Source organism: Porites lutea, chromosome 9 (genome assembly GCF_958299795.1).
Source record: "Porites lutea chromosome 9, jaPorLute2.1, whole genome shotgun sequence".
NCBI classification, from domain to species: Eukaryota; Metazoa; Cnidaria; class Anthozoa; order Scleractinia; family Poritidae; genus Porites; species Porites lutea.
The window spans coordinates 18,903,368-18,916,119 of record NC_133209.1 but is presented as its reverse complement, the minus strand read 5'-3'; the positions used below and the strand labels follow the sequence as shown (position 1 = coordinate 18,916,119).

Genomic DNA, 12,752 nt, shown 5'->3' with positions numbered 1-12,752 from the left:
TCTTTCCTTCTCCCATCGTACTGACGTAAACAGAAACAGAAATCAACGAACTCACAAATGACAATCATAATATGCATAATATAGATAACCACATAACAGGTTGCTCTAGAGACCTATACTGCGAAAATAACATTAAATTTTTTAAACCCGCGATTGAACAGACAAAATAGTTATACGGAGGCAAACTGACTCTGTCAACTCAGTTGAAAAAAGCCATTTTTTGCAATGTATTTCACAGTTTTGTTTTTTAGTCTAACCCTTTCACATAATTATCATCGGTTGTAACTGGCCATTCCCGAGTTCCCTCGGGCCTCTGTATCAAAACGAGGTTAGTGTTCAGTGTTTGATATGGAAATGATTTTTATCCTCATGCAAATAAAACTCATTTTTAAGAGAAAGGTTGTGCACTTGGCCTCATTTTGAAAGTGAGGGTTTCTGGAACTCGAAAGTGGCCTAAAGAGAGACGCGCTAAAGGAACTGAAATCTTGAACAACAAATTAGCGGGCTGAGGTTGATTGTGCCTTAAACAAAACATTTGAGCATTAAAGTTTGTATTTAACTTTGATCTATTTTCTTTACATACGAAAAACAAAACAAACAAATAGGAGTGATAAATAAAGCGATAAAATTTCGTCAGGAAGTTTTGATTCCTGAGAGTAGAGTACAGCAATCATTTTCTAATCAACTTCGTTTTTCTTTGTAAAATCTTTCTTTTCGACTCAATGGTGCGTATTCGATAGCTTTTCAGATTTCCATACATGGAAGTACAACCATGTCAGAATTTTTTACCAATAAATATTTAACCTCTGAAGAAATATTTAACTAGTTAGAAATATTTCCTCTTAAATCAATTCGGTTCAAATAGAGACTTGCGCCGACGGAAACCGAATTAAGTGTGTTTGTTATACAGGCCACGCAGACAAGCGCTCAGCAGTAAGTCAACCATTTTGCTCAGACAAAAGAAAAATGTGTATAGTTCCAGAAATTATCCACACACCCCCTCCTTCCCCCCTTTCCCACCAGCCTCCCTCACGAAGGGCAACGGAAATTCCGATGGGAGGAAGGTCCAAAAGGACTAGGCAATCTTCCAGGGGCTGCAGCATCTTTGTATCCCTGTTTGGTGTTTGCCACCTTTCATACCTACCCTGGGTACCAGAGGTTTTTCTCGCGTGCGGTGGGAATTTTCGGTGTTGGGCGAAGGCCGATACATCTTCGGCCGTAGGCCCAAGAAACCGGAAACCGCCCTAGAAAAGTCTCTGGCACCCAGGGTATTCATAACCTATCTCCTCTACTAATCATGAGGCGATTAAATTTATGTAACTAAGGTCAGAGTCCATCGTCAGAGTTTTCATGGCATGAATTGTTGTAATTTATTATTATCAATTCTGTTTTTAGGGGGCCACTAGGGAGTATACTTTTCATAGTAATTGGTGTCCCCCTCGTAAAGTGAAGGTTATAATAATAACCCAATGCTTATGAGCGGAAACAATGGATTTTGCTCATTAGCATTGGGTTCGCCATATGTGGTCATATGTGAAGTTCGACGATTAACCAAACAAGATCCTGGGATAACACGAGAAAAGCTTAAAAAAAAAAAAAAAAAAAAAAGGGTGAAGAAGGCGCAATAGCTTGGTTTTCCATTACGGACCTTACGATCCGACGACGGCGACATCCATGAAAACGTCACTGACAAATGGACTCCGCATTCTTTCAAACCATTTCGCGATTTTCCCAAGTCGCCCTGTTACTTAAAAGAAGGGAATTTAGGTTGGAACTGAAGAGAGGGGGCCGCACCCGAGTTCAGACAGAGATGGTAGAATTTATCACCTTGCCGTTCCCGTCCTCACATCGTAGTTGTGCAAGGACGGCAAAGAAATGTACGAAAAGCGTGATGCACGTGCAGAGTTGGTGTTTTGCTCTCTAAACCAATTGCTTTTTGATGTTGCCTTTGCCGTCGTAGTTTCGTAAGGTATCTACTAAAAGAAGATAACACTTGCCAGACGATAAGCATGTTCTAGTAGTCTTAAATTAATTTGTAAAAGCAGACAGCCAACATTCTACGTTAGGCCAAACATAACAAAAAAGGGACAATTTAGGGCTTCTCATAACCGACTTTTGAGAAAAATAATGTTTAAAATAAAAATGGAGTTTGTATTCATCCGCTAAGCCGGAGACAAACTTTACAACAACAAACTGGAGGACAAAAATACATTTTCAAAATATCGTTCAAACGTCGTAAATTCCCATCATAATTTGCTCTTCTCATAAAGAAACATTTAACGAAACTTTTACGATCAAAATATTTTCATATTTTTACTCTAAAGGAATTTGTTCTGTTTTCTTTAAGATCAACCGAAAGATTTTGCATTCTTTCCTAAAAAACCAAGGAATCTTGTACCAATCCAAAAAAGATCAGTATGGATTCTGGGAAACTACCATCCCACCCCTCCCTTCCCTTTTGTTCACTTTAAGGAGATGCTCCCCTGCAAAACCAAGAAATGGGACTTATGGACATAAAATACTACAAATACTACCTTTCCTGATATAAATAATGTACTTAAGCCCTGTCAAACTAAAGCGTTTTCGCATTAACAGAAACGCATCAAACGCTGTACGTCCACAAAAACGTTTTAACATCGTTTTCGATCGTCCACACAAAGCCATCGAAAACGTCCTCGCGTGCTCTATAAAAATTAACCAAAACGTAACCGGCACCTACCACTTACGCCTGGCTATTAACGAACTTGCTGGTTTCAGTTTCCTCCGTTGTAATGCTTGGTCATGGACGAATACGGGTCGCGAGGTGGGTATAACGTCAGGATTTTTGAAAACCTTCCATTTCACTCGTCCAAACTAAAACGATACATCTCTGTTTTCAAACGTCTCCCTTTGAGAACGTCTTCAACCCCCCACCCCTTTCAAAAAGATTTGCTTTCGAAAACCTCGATTATTGCTTGTTTTAGTTTGGGCGCAAAGCAAAAACGAGTTACAACGCACGCGTTTTCAAGCAAAAACGCACTAGTGTGGACAGGGTTTAAAAGAGGGGCTTATCTAGTTTTTAGAATTCAAAAAGCATAAACCTTCTACGCAGAAATGATATAGATATAGATATATATATATATCATTTCGGGAGCAGTTGGCGTGTATCGCCTTTGCCAGATTACTATAAGCAGGACTAGGGCAGCGGGTCTAAAGTACAAGTCACATTCCACAGGTCAAGAGTACAGGTCAATGCTCCATCGATAAATTATCAAACCACACAGATTCCCCTCGATCTAATAGAGCATTTTGTTAAGAGAAAAGTGTCAGGAGACACTTTTAATGCTGTTTAATGCTGTTCGTTTATCTGTATCGTGGTGACTTGTACTCTGACCTGTGGAAAAGTGACCTGTATTTTAGCCCTGCCGGAACTAAGGTACACATAATTTATTGCACAAGAGGACAACAATTACCATGGTCCATTTGCTATCCTTTGTCTTTGTATTTTTGTTGTCTTGGCGGTACGTAATAACTCTGGGTTGCTCTGTTCGGTCTTCTTGGTTTGGAATAACCACTTGAAGTTGGACTCGATCTTCCTCTTCCACCCTCAGGGTTACTGCTGTACACATCTGTAAGAAAGCGATACAACACAGACATTCCAAGTTTGCTAATGATACCCTGCGTAGCAAGCGTTTCCGATCGAATTACTGCTTGGAAGTTGGAGCGCTTTTTCCATTCCATTTATCTTTAGTGGAAGGCCGAACAAATGCTGGCTACACGAGTACCGCGCATGCTTAATAGCAACCTGGGCCCAGTTGTTAGAATGCCTGTTAGCGCTTACCCGGGGTTAAACTTTAACACGGGTTTCTTTTTCTTTTTATCAAAAGCGCTCTCTCGGATAATTTTCTATATTCTTTTTAGAGTATCCAATCATCAAATTGTAGGCAAAGAGAATTAAACTGAACTTGTTTTTTAAGCTCTCATATTTGAGTTCAAATTTTGCACTAATCCTGGATTATCTTAACGCAGCTTCGAAAAACCCGGCCCTGGAGATTTGGACTGCGGGCAAAGCTGAATAGTTGACAGTCACCAAAAAGTGCCGCTACAGTATTAAGCTGAGCGAGTGAGAAGTCCCTCCAAGGTACGGTAAACAGGTTAGCAAAGTTGGTGCTAAATCAATGTTTTTAGCCTCAGAAGGGCCGGGGAAGCTAATTCAGATGAGGCACTTATTTGAAGGAGGACACTAATTCGAGAATAAGCAGTATGTAGCCTCTAGCATCACAAAAAACATCTGAAGGCATCACTATAATTGTGCCTATTTTGCAGATAAAATGATCTGTGTTTGCTGTTTCAATCTCTCACACCTTGTCCTTGGATATCCTTGACGCCTCTGACGTAATGCATACCACCTCCAGTAGGGACTCCATAAGGTGCCTGACCAGGACCCCCTGCGGATGCCTGTGGCACAGCCCCATAATGCATTACAGGTTGGAAGGCTGCTGCCCGCACTTCTTGGTACTGCATCGTTGCAGGCTGCCAGTGAACTTGAGGGGGAACTTGGGCCGAGTGAACAAACGTTGGTCTGGTCCCAGCATGAAATGGAGGCTGTCCACTGACAGGGATAACCATCTGGGGTCTGGACACGATGTTGACGGGTGTTGCTTGTGTATAGTAAGGTACCGTGGCAATAGCTCCTGTTGGTTGGGGCTGTGAATTGCCACTGTCTCCCTGAAAAAGACATATGCGTTACTGAAGAAACGTTAGGTTAAGATGACTGGATATTAGCCAATTATGGATCGAGACAAAGTCGAGATCAATAACAACGTCAAAGAAGAACAAGGCCAATACCCAGCCATCATTTGGTCAATAAAGGGTTTATTAAATGGCCAAAAAAGAGAATTTTTTCTTGCGCTTCCAACGCGGGAAAATAATGGACCTATCTACCCCGCTTGCGAAGCCAATCAGAACAATCGATTCGCTCCTTTTCATCTTCAGCCTACTGCAAGATTCAACAGTATAATATTATAAAAGACTTTACAAAATCAATTAATCCAAAAAGTTATCATCAGTGATCCTGTAAGTAAAGCTAAAGAGTAATCGGTTCCAATTCAGGTATGAGCCTATAAAGTTGGAGCAACTCATATTTTGTCTGCTCTGATTAAATTTGTATCAAAATAGATAGCTTTGTATGTTTGTTGGTAAATGGGAATAAAACAATGATTGTAATGCATTACCATATTGTCACCACACCTCGGTATAGTTTCTGGTCTACTTGTGAAAATGTAATAGGCGTTATCTTTCTGTGATGTAAATGCGCCTTCAAAGAATGTTTTTAAGTTCTTACCCAAGCAATGATAGGAAAAGGTCGCAAGGACGAGAGAGGCACAACATCACAGCTGTTATGAAAATCCAAGAACGAAACCACACAGTTGACACCGTCTGGCATCAGGTCCTCCATCTTAGCACTGTAATACTACCAAGATATGACAATACATTGATTACTGTCAATGGAAACCGATCGTTTCGATACAAACTCAAGCAGTGAAATTGCACAAAGATTTCGGTCACTTCAAGAAAAGCTTGCGCATAAGCAAGAAAAACATTTTGCCAAGTACGTGAAACAATTCACAAGTCGGCTGAATAAATTTTTATCGACACGAGTTTGAATCGAAACGACCGGTAACCCTGTCAAAGAGCACTTTGTAGAACTTGGTCATTTGCTTGGATACAACTACGACTTTCTCAAAGTCCTTCGCTTCTCGTTTGCGGTTTCGGTAGTAGTCCAGCACTCTCTCTCTCGCTTTGCCACCGAAAACTAACAAATTTCTAGTTCGCGCTTAGCGCTTGAGAAAAATTTTGAGCTCGACTTGTGAGCAAGTCTAGGATACAACTTACAAACGTTCATTCCCATCGCAAAGCTTCGACTGCGAATTTATCCTAGTTTATTAATTCTGTAATTAAAGAAGTTTGAATTGACGTACGAAGGCCTCGTCCGATCGCACTCCAATCTTTGTGATCTGAATGAACACTTGGATGGCTTACCATCCACCGAGTCGTAGCTAAGTGGTATCCAAGCACGTGACCAAGTTCCCCAAAGAGCCTATTTACGAGCAACTCATAACAAGCCTCGTCCCCAAGGCACCTTCATATCACCTCGGCTTCGTAGGTTTTTTTTTAATTTTCAATCAAATTTTCCTTGCTTCCGTGATGTTAAATTTTCATCCTTTGGACCCCACCCCATTTACTTCATTTACAAAATTCTAAAAGACCATCCAAAAAAACTCTAAAAACACAACCGAGGCATAACAGTCGAACTTCCGCTAACGGCCACATTCCTCTGTCCCCAAAGTGGCCGTTGTAGAGAGGTTAAACTGTATTAGGTTGCATCAAGGATGCAATCGGTTGAATTAAATAACTTGAACGAAATACTGCCGAGACTAAAACAAGGATACTGATAAAATATACCGGTATATCTGAATAAAGTAGTACCACCTACTGGGTTGTCGCGTAATTCTTTCGAAATCATTTAGGCATGCACGCACGCAATTTCCTGTGATTGCCACTGTGCAGATGAAGTTTTCATCGAGATCTGATTAGGGGCTGTTCTCGACAGTCCCAGTAACTAATGGGGTCATAAATCTCCTTTACGTTTGCTGTGTTTACATTCGATATCCAGATCTTAAGAGAGCTTCGCAGATAACATGATACAACTATCAGTTAATAACGCAAAAAGAACGGTTTGTTAGCTACCAACCGTGCCCGTTTTCCTGGAGGTTTTGATTTTGAAATTTCCATCCGGGCGCAACAACAACTAGCCTGCGAATAGCAGACGCATTTCCGGTCATCGCTTCTCTCCCTCCGAAAAAATAGCTATTTTCGGAGGGAGAGAAGCGACGACCGGAAATGCGTCTGCTGTTCGCAGGCTAAACAACAACAAAACAAAACTTGTATAGTGGAAAGTGCAGTTAACTTATCCAGCTAGTTTAGAGGCACTCCACTCAAATACTTAGAAAAAAATAACTCAATACAACATAACAGCATTAAAAACATTAAAAGAATACTGCCCGAGGTCTTCGAGATCAAGTACGAGTTTTCAATCCAAGTTCAAGTGTGACAAATAATCACTTGTTATTAATACTAGTCCTATCCCTCAAGTTCTCTATGTGCCAATCAGTGATAGCAAGGAGTATTAAAGAATGCCGGAGATACCGTTGGCTCAAAATTCCATCCTCGTACTGATTCAGTCTCTTTTCAAAACTAAAGGTCATGAATATCGCGGTCCTCCATTAGAATATGGTAAGCAATCAAAGGAAAGAAAAAGTCACTTACCTGCCCATCTCTCCAAGGTACCAAACAGTGATCTCCCTTCTTCCAACCAACCTGAAAATAAATAGAAACAATCTGAGTTCGACTGCTTGTTCAAGCCCAGGTCCGAGTATTTAATTATTTTACTCGTGAGGGGTCGCGCTAAATCAAAGGGGAGGGGTATTACTATTATTTGAATGGGGACGCTTATATCATTCTCTAGAATTTCGCCCTTTACACAGTAATTTTCAAGGAGTTATAATAACTAAAGTAACCCCCAAAAAGGGGTTATCCTGTACCTAAACGTTTTACTCCATTTTTGGAGTTATAATAACTCCCTAAAAATTACTGCGTAGATGGCATTTATCTTTGTTTCAAATGAACGAAAGCAGGAACTTAAGAAGGTATCTTTCAGCATATAGCCAAAATTCGTGTTGCGCGCGTGTGTGTTGCATATTCTTAGCCCTGAGCATTCTGTTGTGACTAAACTCTGTCTCACGCATTATTGTCAGAGGAACAGCACCGTTGACATAGGCCGTGCGATGTCCTCACTGGGGTCATTCTCCAGTGATCGTACTTGTGATGCTACATTCAATAAAGATAAACATACTTCATACCGCATTTTCAGTCAGAACGGGTTTTAAGGAGGGGAGAGGTGCTTATCCAAAGGTGTAAAATTTAAATTAAAATAGTAATAGGCTAACGGGGCGCGGTGATTCGGAGAGCGCTTATTCCAGCATTAACGCCACCGCTATTTATAGACACCATGGTTCTGACAGAAAACAGTGAAAAATAATAAACACCTGTGTTGCTGCCATAGGAGCAGCTACTGGTTGCTGTGGAATGGCCTGCTGTGGCATCATCTGCTGTTGAGGTATCTGAGCAGGACGGAGTTGATACACTGGGTAGGCTTGGACAGGAGGTTGGGTTTGCTGTGCGTATTGATATTCCTGCACCAAGTTCATATCCGCTTGCTCTTGCACACCCTGTTCTAAGTACGGTTGTGTTTGACTCATCACAAACTGTGCGGCCTGGGAACGCTGGGTCTCCATAGCCATGCTCACGAACTCCAAGTGTTGCTGCTGCTGTTGCTGAACGTTGGGAGGGGTAAAACTAGTCCGCCTGTAATGCTCAGTATTCCTTTGCCACTTGCCCTGCCCTCCCGACCCTGCAAACTGCTGACCACTGTATGGCACACCCTGAGGTTCTTGAAACTGCACTTGCTGTGACATTTGACTAGGCGGTTCTTCTACATACTCAGTTTGGCGAAGGGCAGACGCTGCACTGAATGTTATAATAGCATCATCTTCCTGAGCAACGGAAGGCGTGCTCGTAGCGTTAGTTTCTGTCACGTCGTTGCTGACGTCTGTCTCGGTTTGATGTTGATTATGATGCTGGTAATGCTGATGATGCTGCCGTTGCTGCTGCTGCTGTTGTTGCTTCTTCTGCAGCCTTGGTGGTAAGCTCTGATTATATGGTCTGGAATCATGATCATGTCTTCTAGAACCCTTCCCCTTTGTCTGACCAGCGTTCTGCTGCTGTTTATAATACGGCTCCCTCTGTGGCTTCCCCTGTTGTCTGCCATCTCTGTGCTGCGCTGACGATTCTTGTCTTTGTTTCTCCACTGCTCTGGGGGTGGCATATTCACCCTGTCCATCACCTTGCTGTTGTCTTGGAGGAGAAGCATTCTCGCTTTTCTCCACTCGAGGATCTTGCTTTTGCTGTCTTGGTTTGAAATCATTGTCAGGTTTAGGTGGTGGTCTAGGGGGCGGTCTTTCTTGCTGTGCTTCATCAGTCTTCTGATTTTCTATTGACTTCAGAGGCTTTTCGTTCTTTGTATCTGTAAGATTATGTGACGTAAAGGTGTTAAGACAAACGTCGCATCGTGACGAATTAGGGAGGAGTGTGTCAACAACAGAAATAATAACATTTCATTTCGAAAACAATTGTCAATTCATGTAAATTCGTCTCCTTTGGAGACCATGACTAAAAGTCACATTGCATTAAAATCTCACTGAAAAATATGCATACATTATATTTCCTAAATCTACACGTCAAGAAATTCTTGTACGTTCATTGGATGACAGCTGCTATCCAGACAATGGAGCGTCAAAAACCTTCCCCGCTAAAAAAGCGAGAAAAAAGGAAAGATCAAAGTTTCCACTGTTGGCGCCATATTGTACAAGTAGATCAAGGGAGTGATACCATAAATGTTAATACTTCACAGAAACACCACAAGTTTGCGTTTCATGACGTCACATCTTTGTTATCATCTACACAAGTGTAACATAAACCTTAGTAAAACACTTTATAAGAATGACAAGAAAAGATTACCAAATGAAAGATAAAACACAACGTTTCAGCTTAGAATTTTTCAAACTGATTTCAAATTCGCACTAGATAATGACCGCAAACTTTTTATCTCTATTCTTTCATAAAATGCCACTTTTTAACACCTGCCGTTTTATATTTTTCAAGCACATCAAATGGAACAAACCTTTAACTGCTGGAAATTTCGTGGACAGAAAATCCCAGAGAGCTGGTTCCGAAGGCTGCCTACTTCTATAGTCTTCCACATCATCAACATCCTCATTCTCACCTCTTAATCTCCCTGTTCATATAGGGCAACAAAGGAAAATATCAAAAGGCACATTCTCCACACCATCTTCCATACAGTTTCTATGGTGATGGAGAGGAGAATTTGTTTGTAATTTAAGAAACAATAAGCACAGTAAAACAACGATTTTCGTCTCGTGTTATTGTTCAGCAAACAGTTTGGGTAGCGCAGGCGCAGCACAGTGGGCCTTAATGGCATCATCTCCGTGCATATTACAGTACGTGTTTAAGGTGGCTACAGGCTAGGGTTACGAATTTTCTTCCTTCGCCCTAAAATAGAATAGCTGCCAGTTCCGTCTGTCAACACGAAATTACGGATCGACGCAACAAAACAGACTGATGTTCAACCTTCTCTTTCTGTTTTAACCACACCATTAATGTATTCTTCCAGTGTATATTAACATGAATATGTGTTGACTTTTTCTGTAAAACAGCTTTCATAAGTCCTCATGTAATGAGTGCAAAAACTCGTTTTTTGAAGTGCTTCTGTTTTTTTGTATGACAGAACTGAGTTTTGAGAAAGTTCGGCGCTATAAATCGTGAGTCGTGATTGGCTTATGATGACTTAAGAGACTGAGAAGACACGACTTGATTACGGTATAGAAATCACACTATAAGACTCCGATTTACATCAAGTTATTTTATAAAAGCAATAGATCACACTTTATATGGGTTTACCGACGTGATAACCCACTTGGGATGTAGGGACAACACGAGAAAAGCTCTAAATAACGAGTTTAGTATTTGCAAATTTCTCTTATTTGACAGCAGTCAGCACGCAAGCGAGGTTAAGTGAAAAAGTTTACCTCCTGAATCACGCCTTCCACCACGGCCTCGCAGCCTCCCACCACCCCTGCTCGGTTCCTGTCAAAAATGATTTGTATTTACACACTTGCATTAGCAAACCAATCAAGACTATGGAAAGACAATTCACACGCGCAATTCACAATGCAGATCCTACATAGTCTTTTATAATTGGCTATGTCGGAAAGACATCATCAGTGTCAGACCAGTTATCCGATGACCAACAAGAATACTGTATTTACTCGATTAAACACCGCCCTCTAGTAAACGCCGCAGATCGAAACAAATTGTCAATAAACGCCGAATTCGCATAAATGTCACACCCAAACAAAACAATACGCCGTTTGTTCAAGGGATTATAAATCTAAAACAACCAGAAAATCGCGATTATTTCTCGGCCATAAAGCGGGATATTGGAACTTTAAATATCTTTCTGTTTCACATAATATTTACAATTGATTTTCGTGATTCACGAAATGTGATTTTAAAATTAACGCCGCCATTGAATAAACTTCAATAAACGCCGCGGCGTTTAATCCAATAAAACCGGTAATGTTATTAGCAGCACTGCAGCGTGACTGGTAATTTTGTCAGCTCACCTGAGTTCTGGATGGTGGCTTCTCTGATCTCTCACTCCTCTGATCTGTTCTGCTGTTATTTCTGTTTTCATCTGTTGGATTAAAGCCCTGTCTTGACCTGTCATTGTTTGCTGCTTCAGAATTAACAGATCTACCCTCTCTTTCTTTTGAATGAGTCAAACTAGGTCTTTCTTCAGCTGTGAATCTGTTATTTGTTTTGTCACCTGTACCCTTCCTGTCCTCAACTCTGCTGTCTTGCCCGTTATTATTGTTATTTATTTTCTTGTATCCACTGTCCCTGTTATCATGATTGGTGGGCCTGTTATTCCTGCTGCTATCGAATGATCTGGCTTTTGATGGCGGGTTAGAGTCCTTGCTTTGCTGGTTTCTGGGTTTCTCTGTGCTATTTTGAACTATGCCATTAACTATGACGTAAGAAAAATAATCCAGTTGCATTATAAGGAAGTCAAATAGCGGAATATCCACTCTATCAATTGATACTTCTAGGCCGTCCAGAGATCCATAAAATTATTGCTCCTTCAAATCCCGTCAACAACGATGTCAGAATCCTCGCTTAGAGTTATTAGGGCCATTTATACGAGGAAAAATAAGACGCGTCTTACATAAGACGCGAACTTTCCGTACAAACGGCACATTTCGTCTAAAATAAGACGCGACTTAGCTAAGACGCGTAGTATTTTAGAACAGCCCTTAACACCTGTTCTTAGATAAGACGCATCTTAGGTAAGACGAGAAAGCATAGTGCGCATCCATTAATTTTTGGCGGGAAAATTTTCACTTGCCCCACGGTGGACTGGCAGGCTACTGGCAGGGAAGAGTTGTTTACAAATTACAACGCGCTTTCGTTTCCATGGGTTGCCATCTATTCTGAAACTTTTAACCTTTATTTGTTTCTTCGCTCAAGTAAAACGAGTACGCCGACAAAGGCAAAACGAAACACGTGGTCCACCGCTGAAGACAATGATTTTTTGTTGTTATGCAAGGAGAGGGCAATAGCAGACCTCCTGGAAGACTCCGCCATTTTCATTAAAAAGGTCTGCAAAATATTGCCTCTGCGGCAAATCGCAACATGACACCGGAACTTTGAAACGTGCGCCATGTTGGATTGCTGTTGCTAAGGGCTACATTCACATGGAAACGAGTCAAGAACAGAAATAAGACGCAAACCATTTATACGATCTGTTTTCGTCTTAGATAAGACATGCTCGTATAAATGGTACAGTTCGCGTCTTATTTTTCCTCGTATAAATAGCCCTGTTGCCATCGTTAGTCTATCCTTACTTTAAACTTGACATCGAACAAGATGAAATACGCAAAGCCTTGTTAATCCAGCAAAACTGAATACTCCCGGCTTGGATGATTTTTCACCTTCTTGCTAATTCCTAGTATTTTGGAGTCATTCCCATAGGGGACGTCTATGAGACAGGGGGCGTTTAATAGAGAGGGGCT

At 41.1% G+C, this 12,752-nt stretch overlaps 1 protein-coding gene across 1 annotated transcript in view; it reads right to left on the bottom strand.

Annotated features, from left to right (window-relative positions):
* Window positions 1-2,895: 2,895 nt before the first annotated feature.
* LOC140947342 (uncharacterized) overlaps window positions 2,896-12,752 on the bottom strand; it is a 28,114-nt gene continuing 18,257 nt past the window's right edge. Inside the window, exons 7-14 of the mRNA XM_073396410.1 lie at window positions 11,304-11,707; window positions 10,707-10,764; window positions 9,782-9,895; window positions 8,088-9,124; window positions 7,309-7,359; window positions 5,324-5,452; window positions 4,344-4,707; window positions 2,896-3,608 (exon numbers count right to left, since the gene is read on the bottom strand). Of these exons, the coding sequence (XP_073252511.1) occupies window positions 3,466-3,608; window positions 4,344-4,707; window positions 5,324-5,452; window positions 7,309-7,359; window positions 8,088-9,124; window positions 9,782-9,895; window positions 10,707-10,764; window positions 11,304-11,707 (2,300 nt within the window). The 3' untranslated portion in view covers window positions 2,896-3,465. The remainder of the gene's footprint in view (window positions 3,609-4,343; window positions 4,708-5,323; window positions 5,453-7,308; window positions 7,360-8,087; window positions 9,125-9,781; window positions 9,896-10,706; window positions 10,765-11,303; window positions 11,708-12,752) is intronic.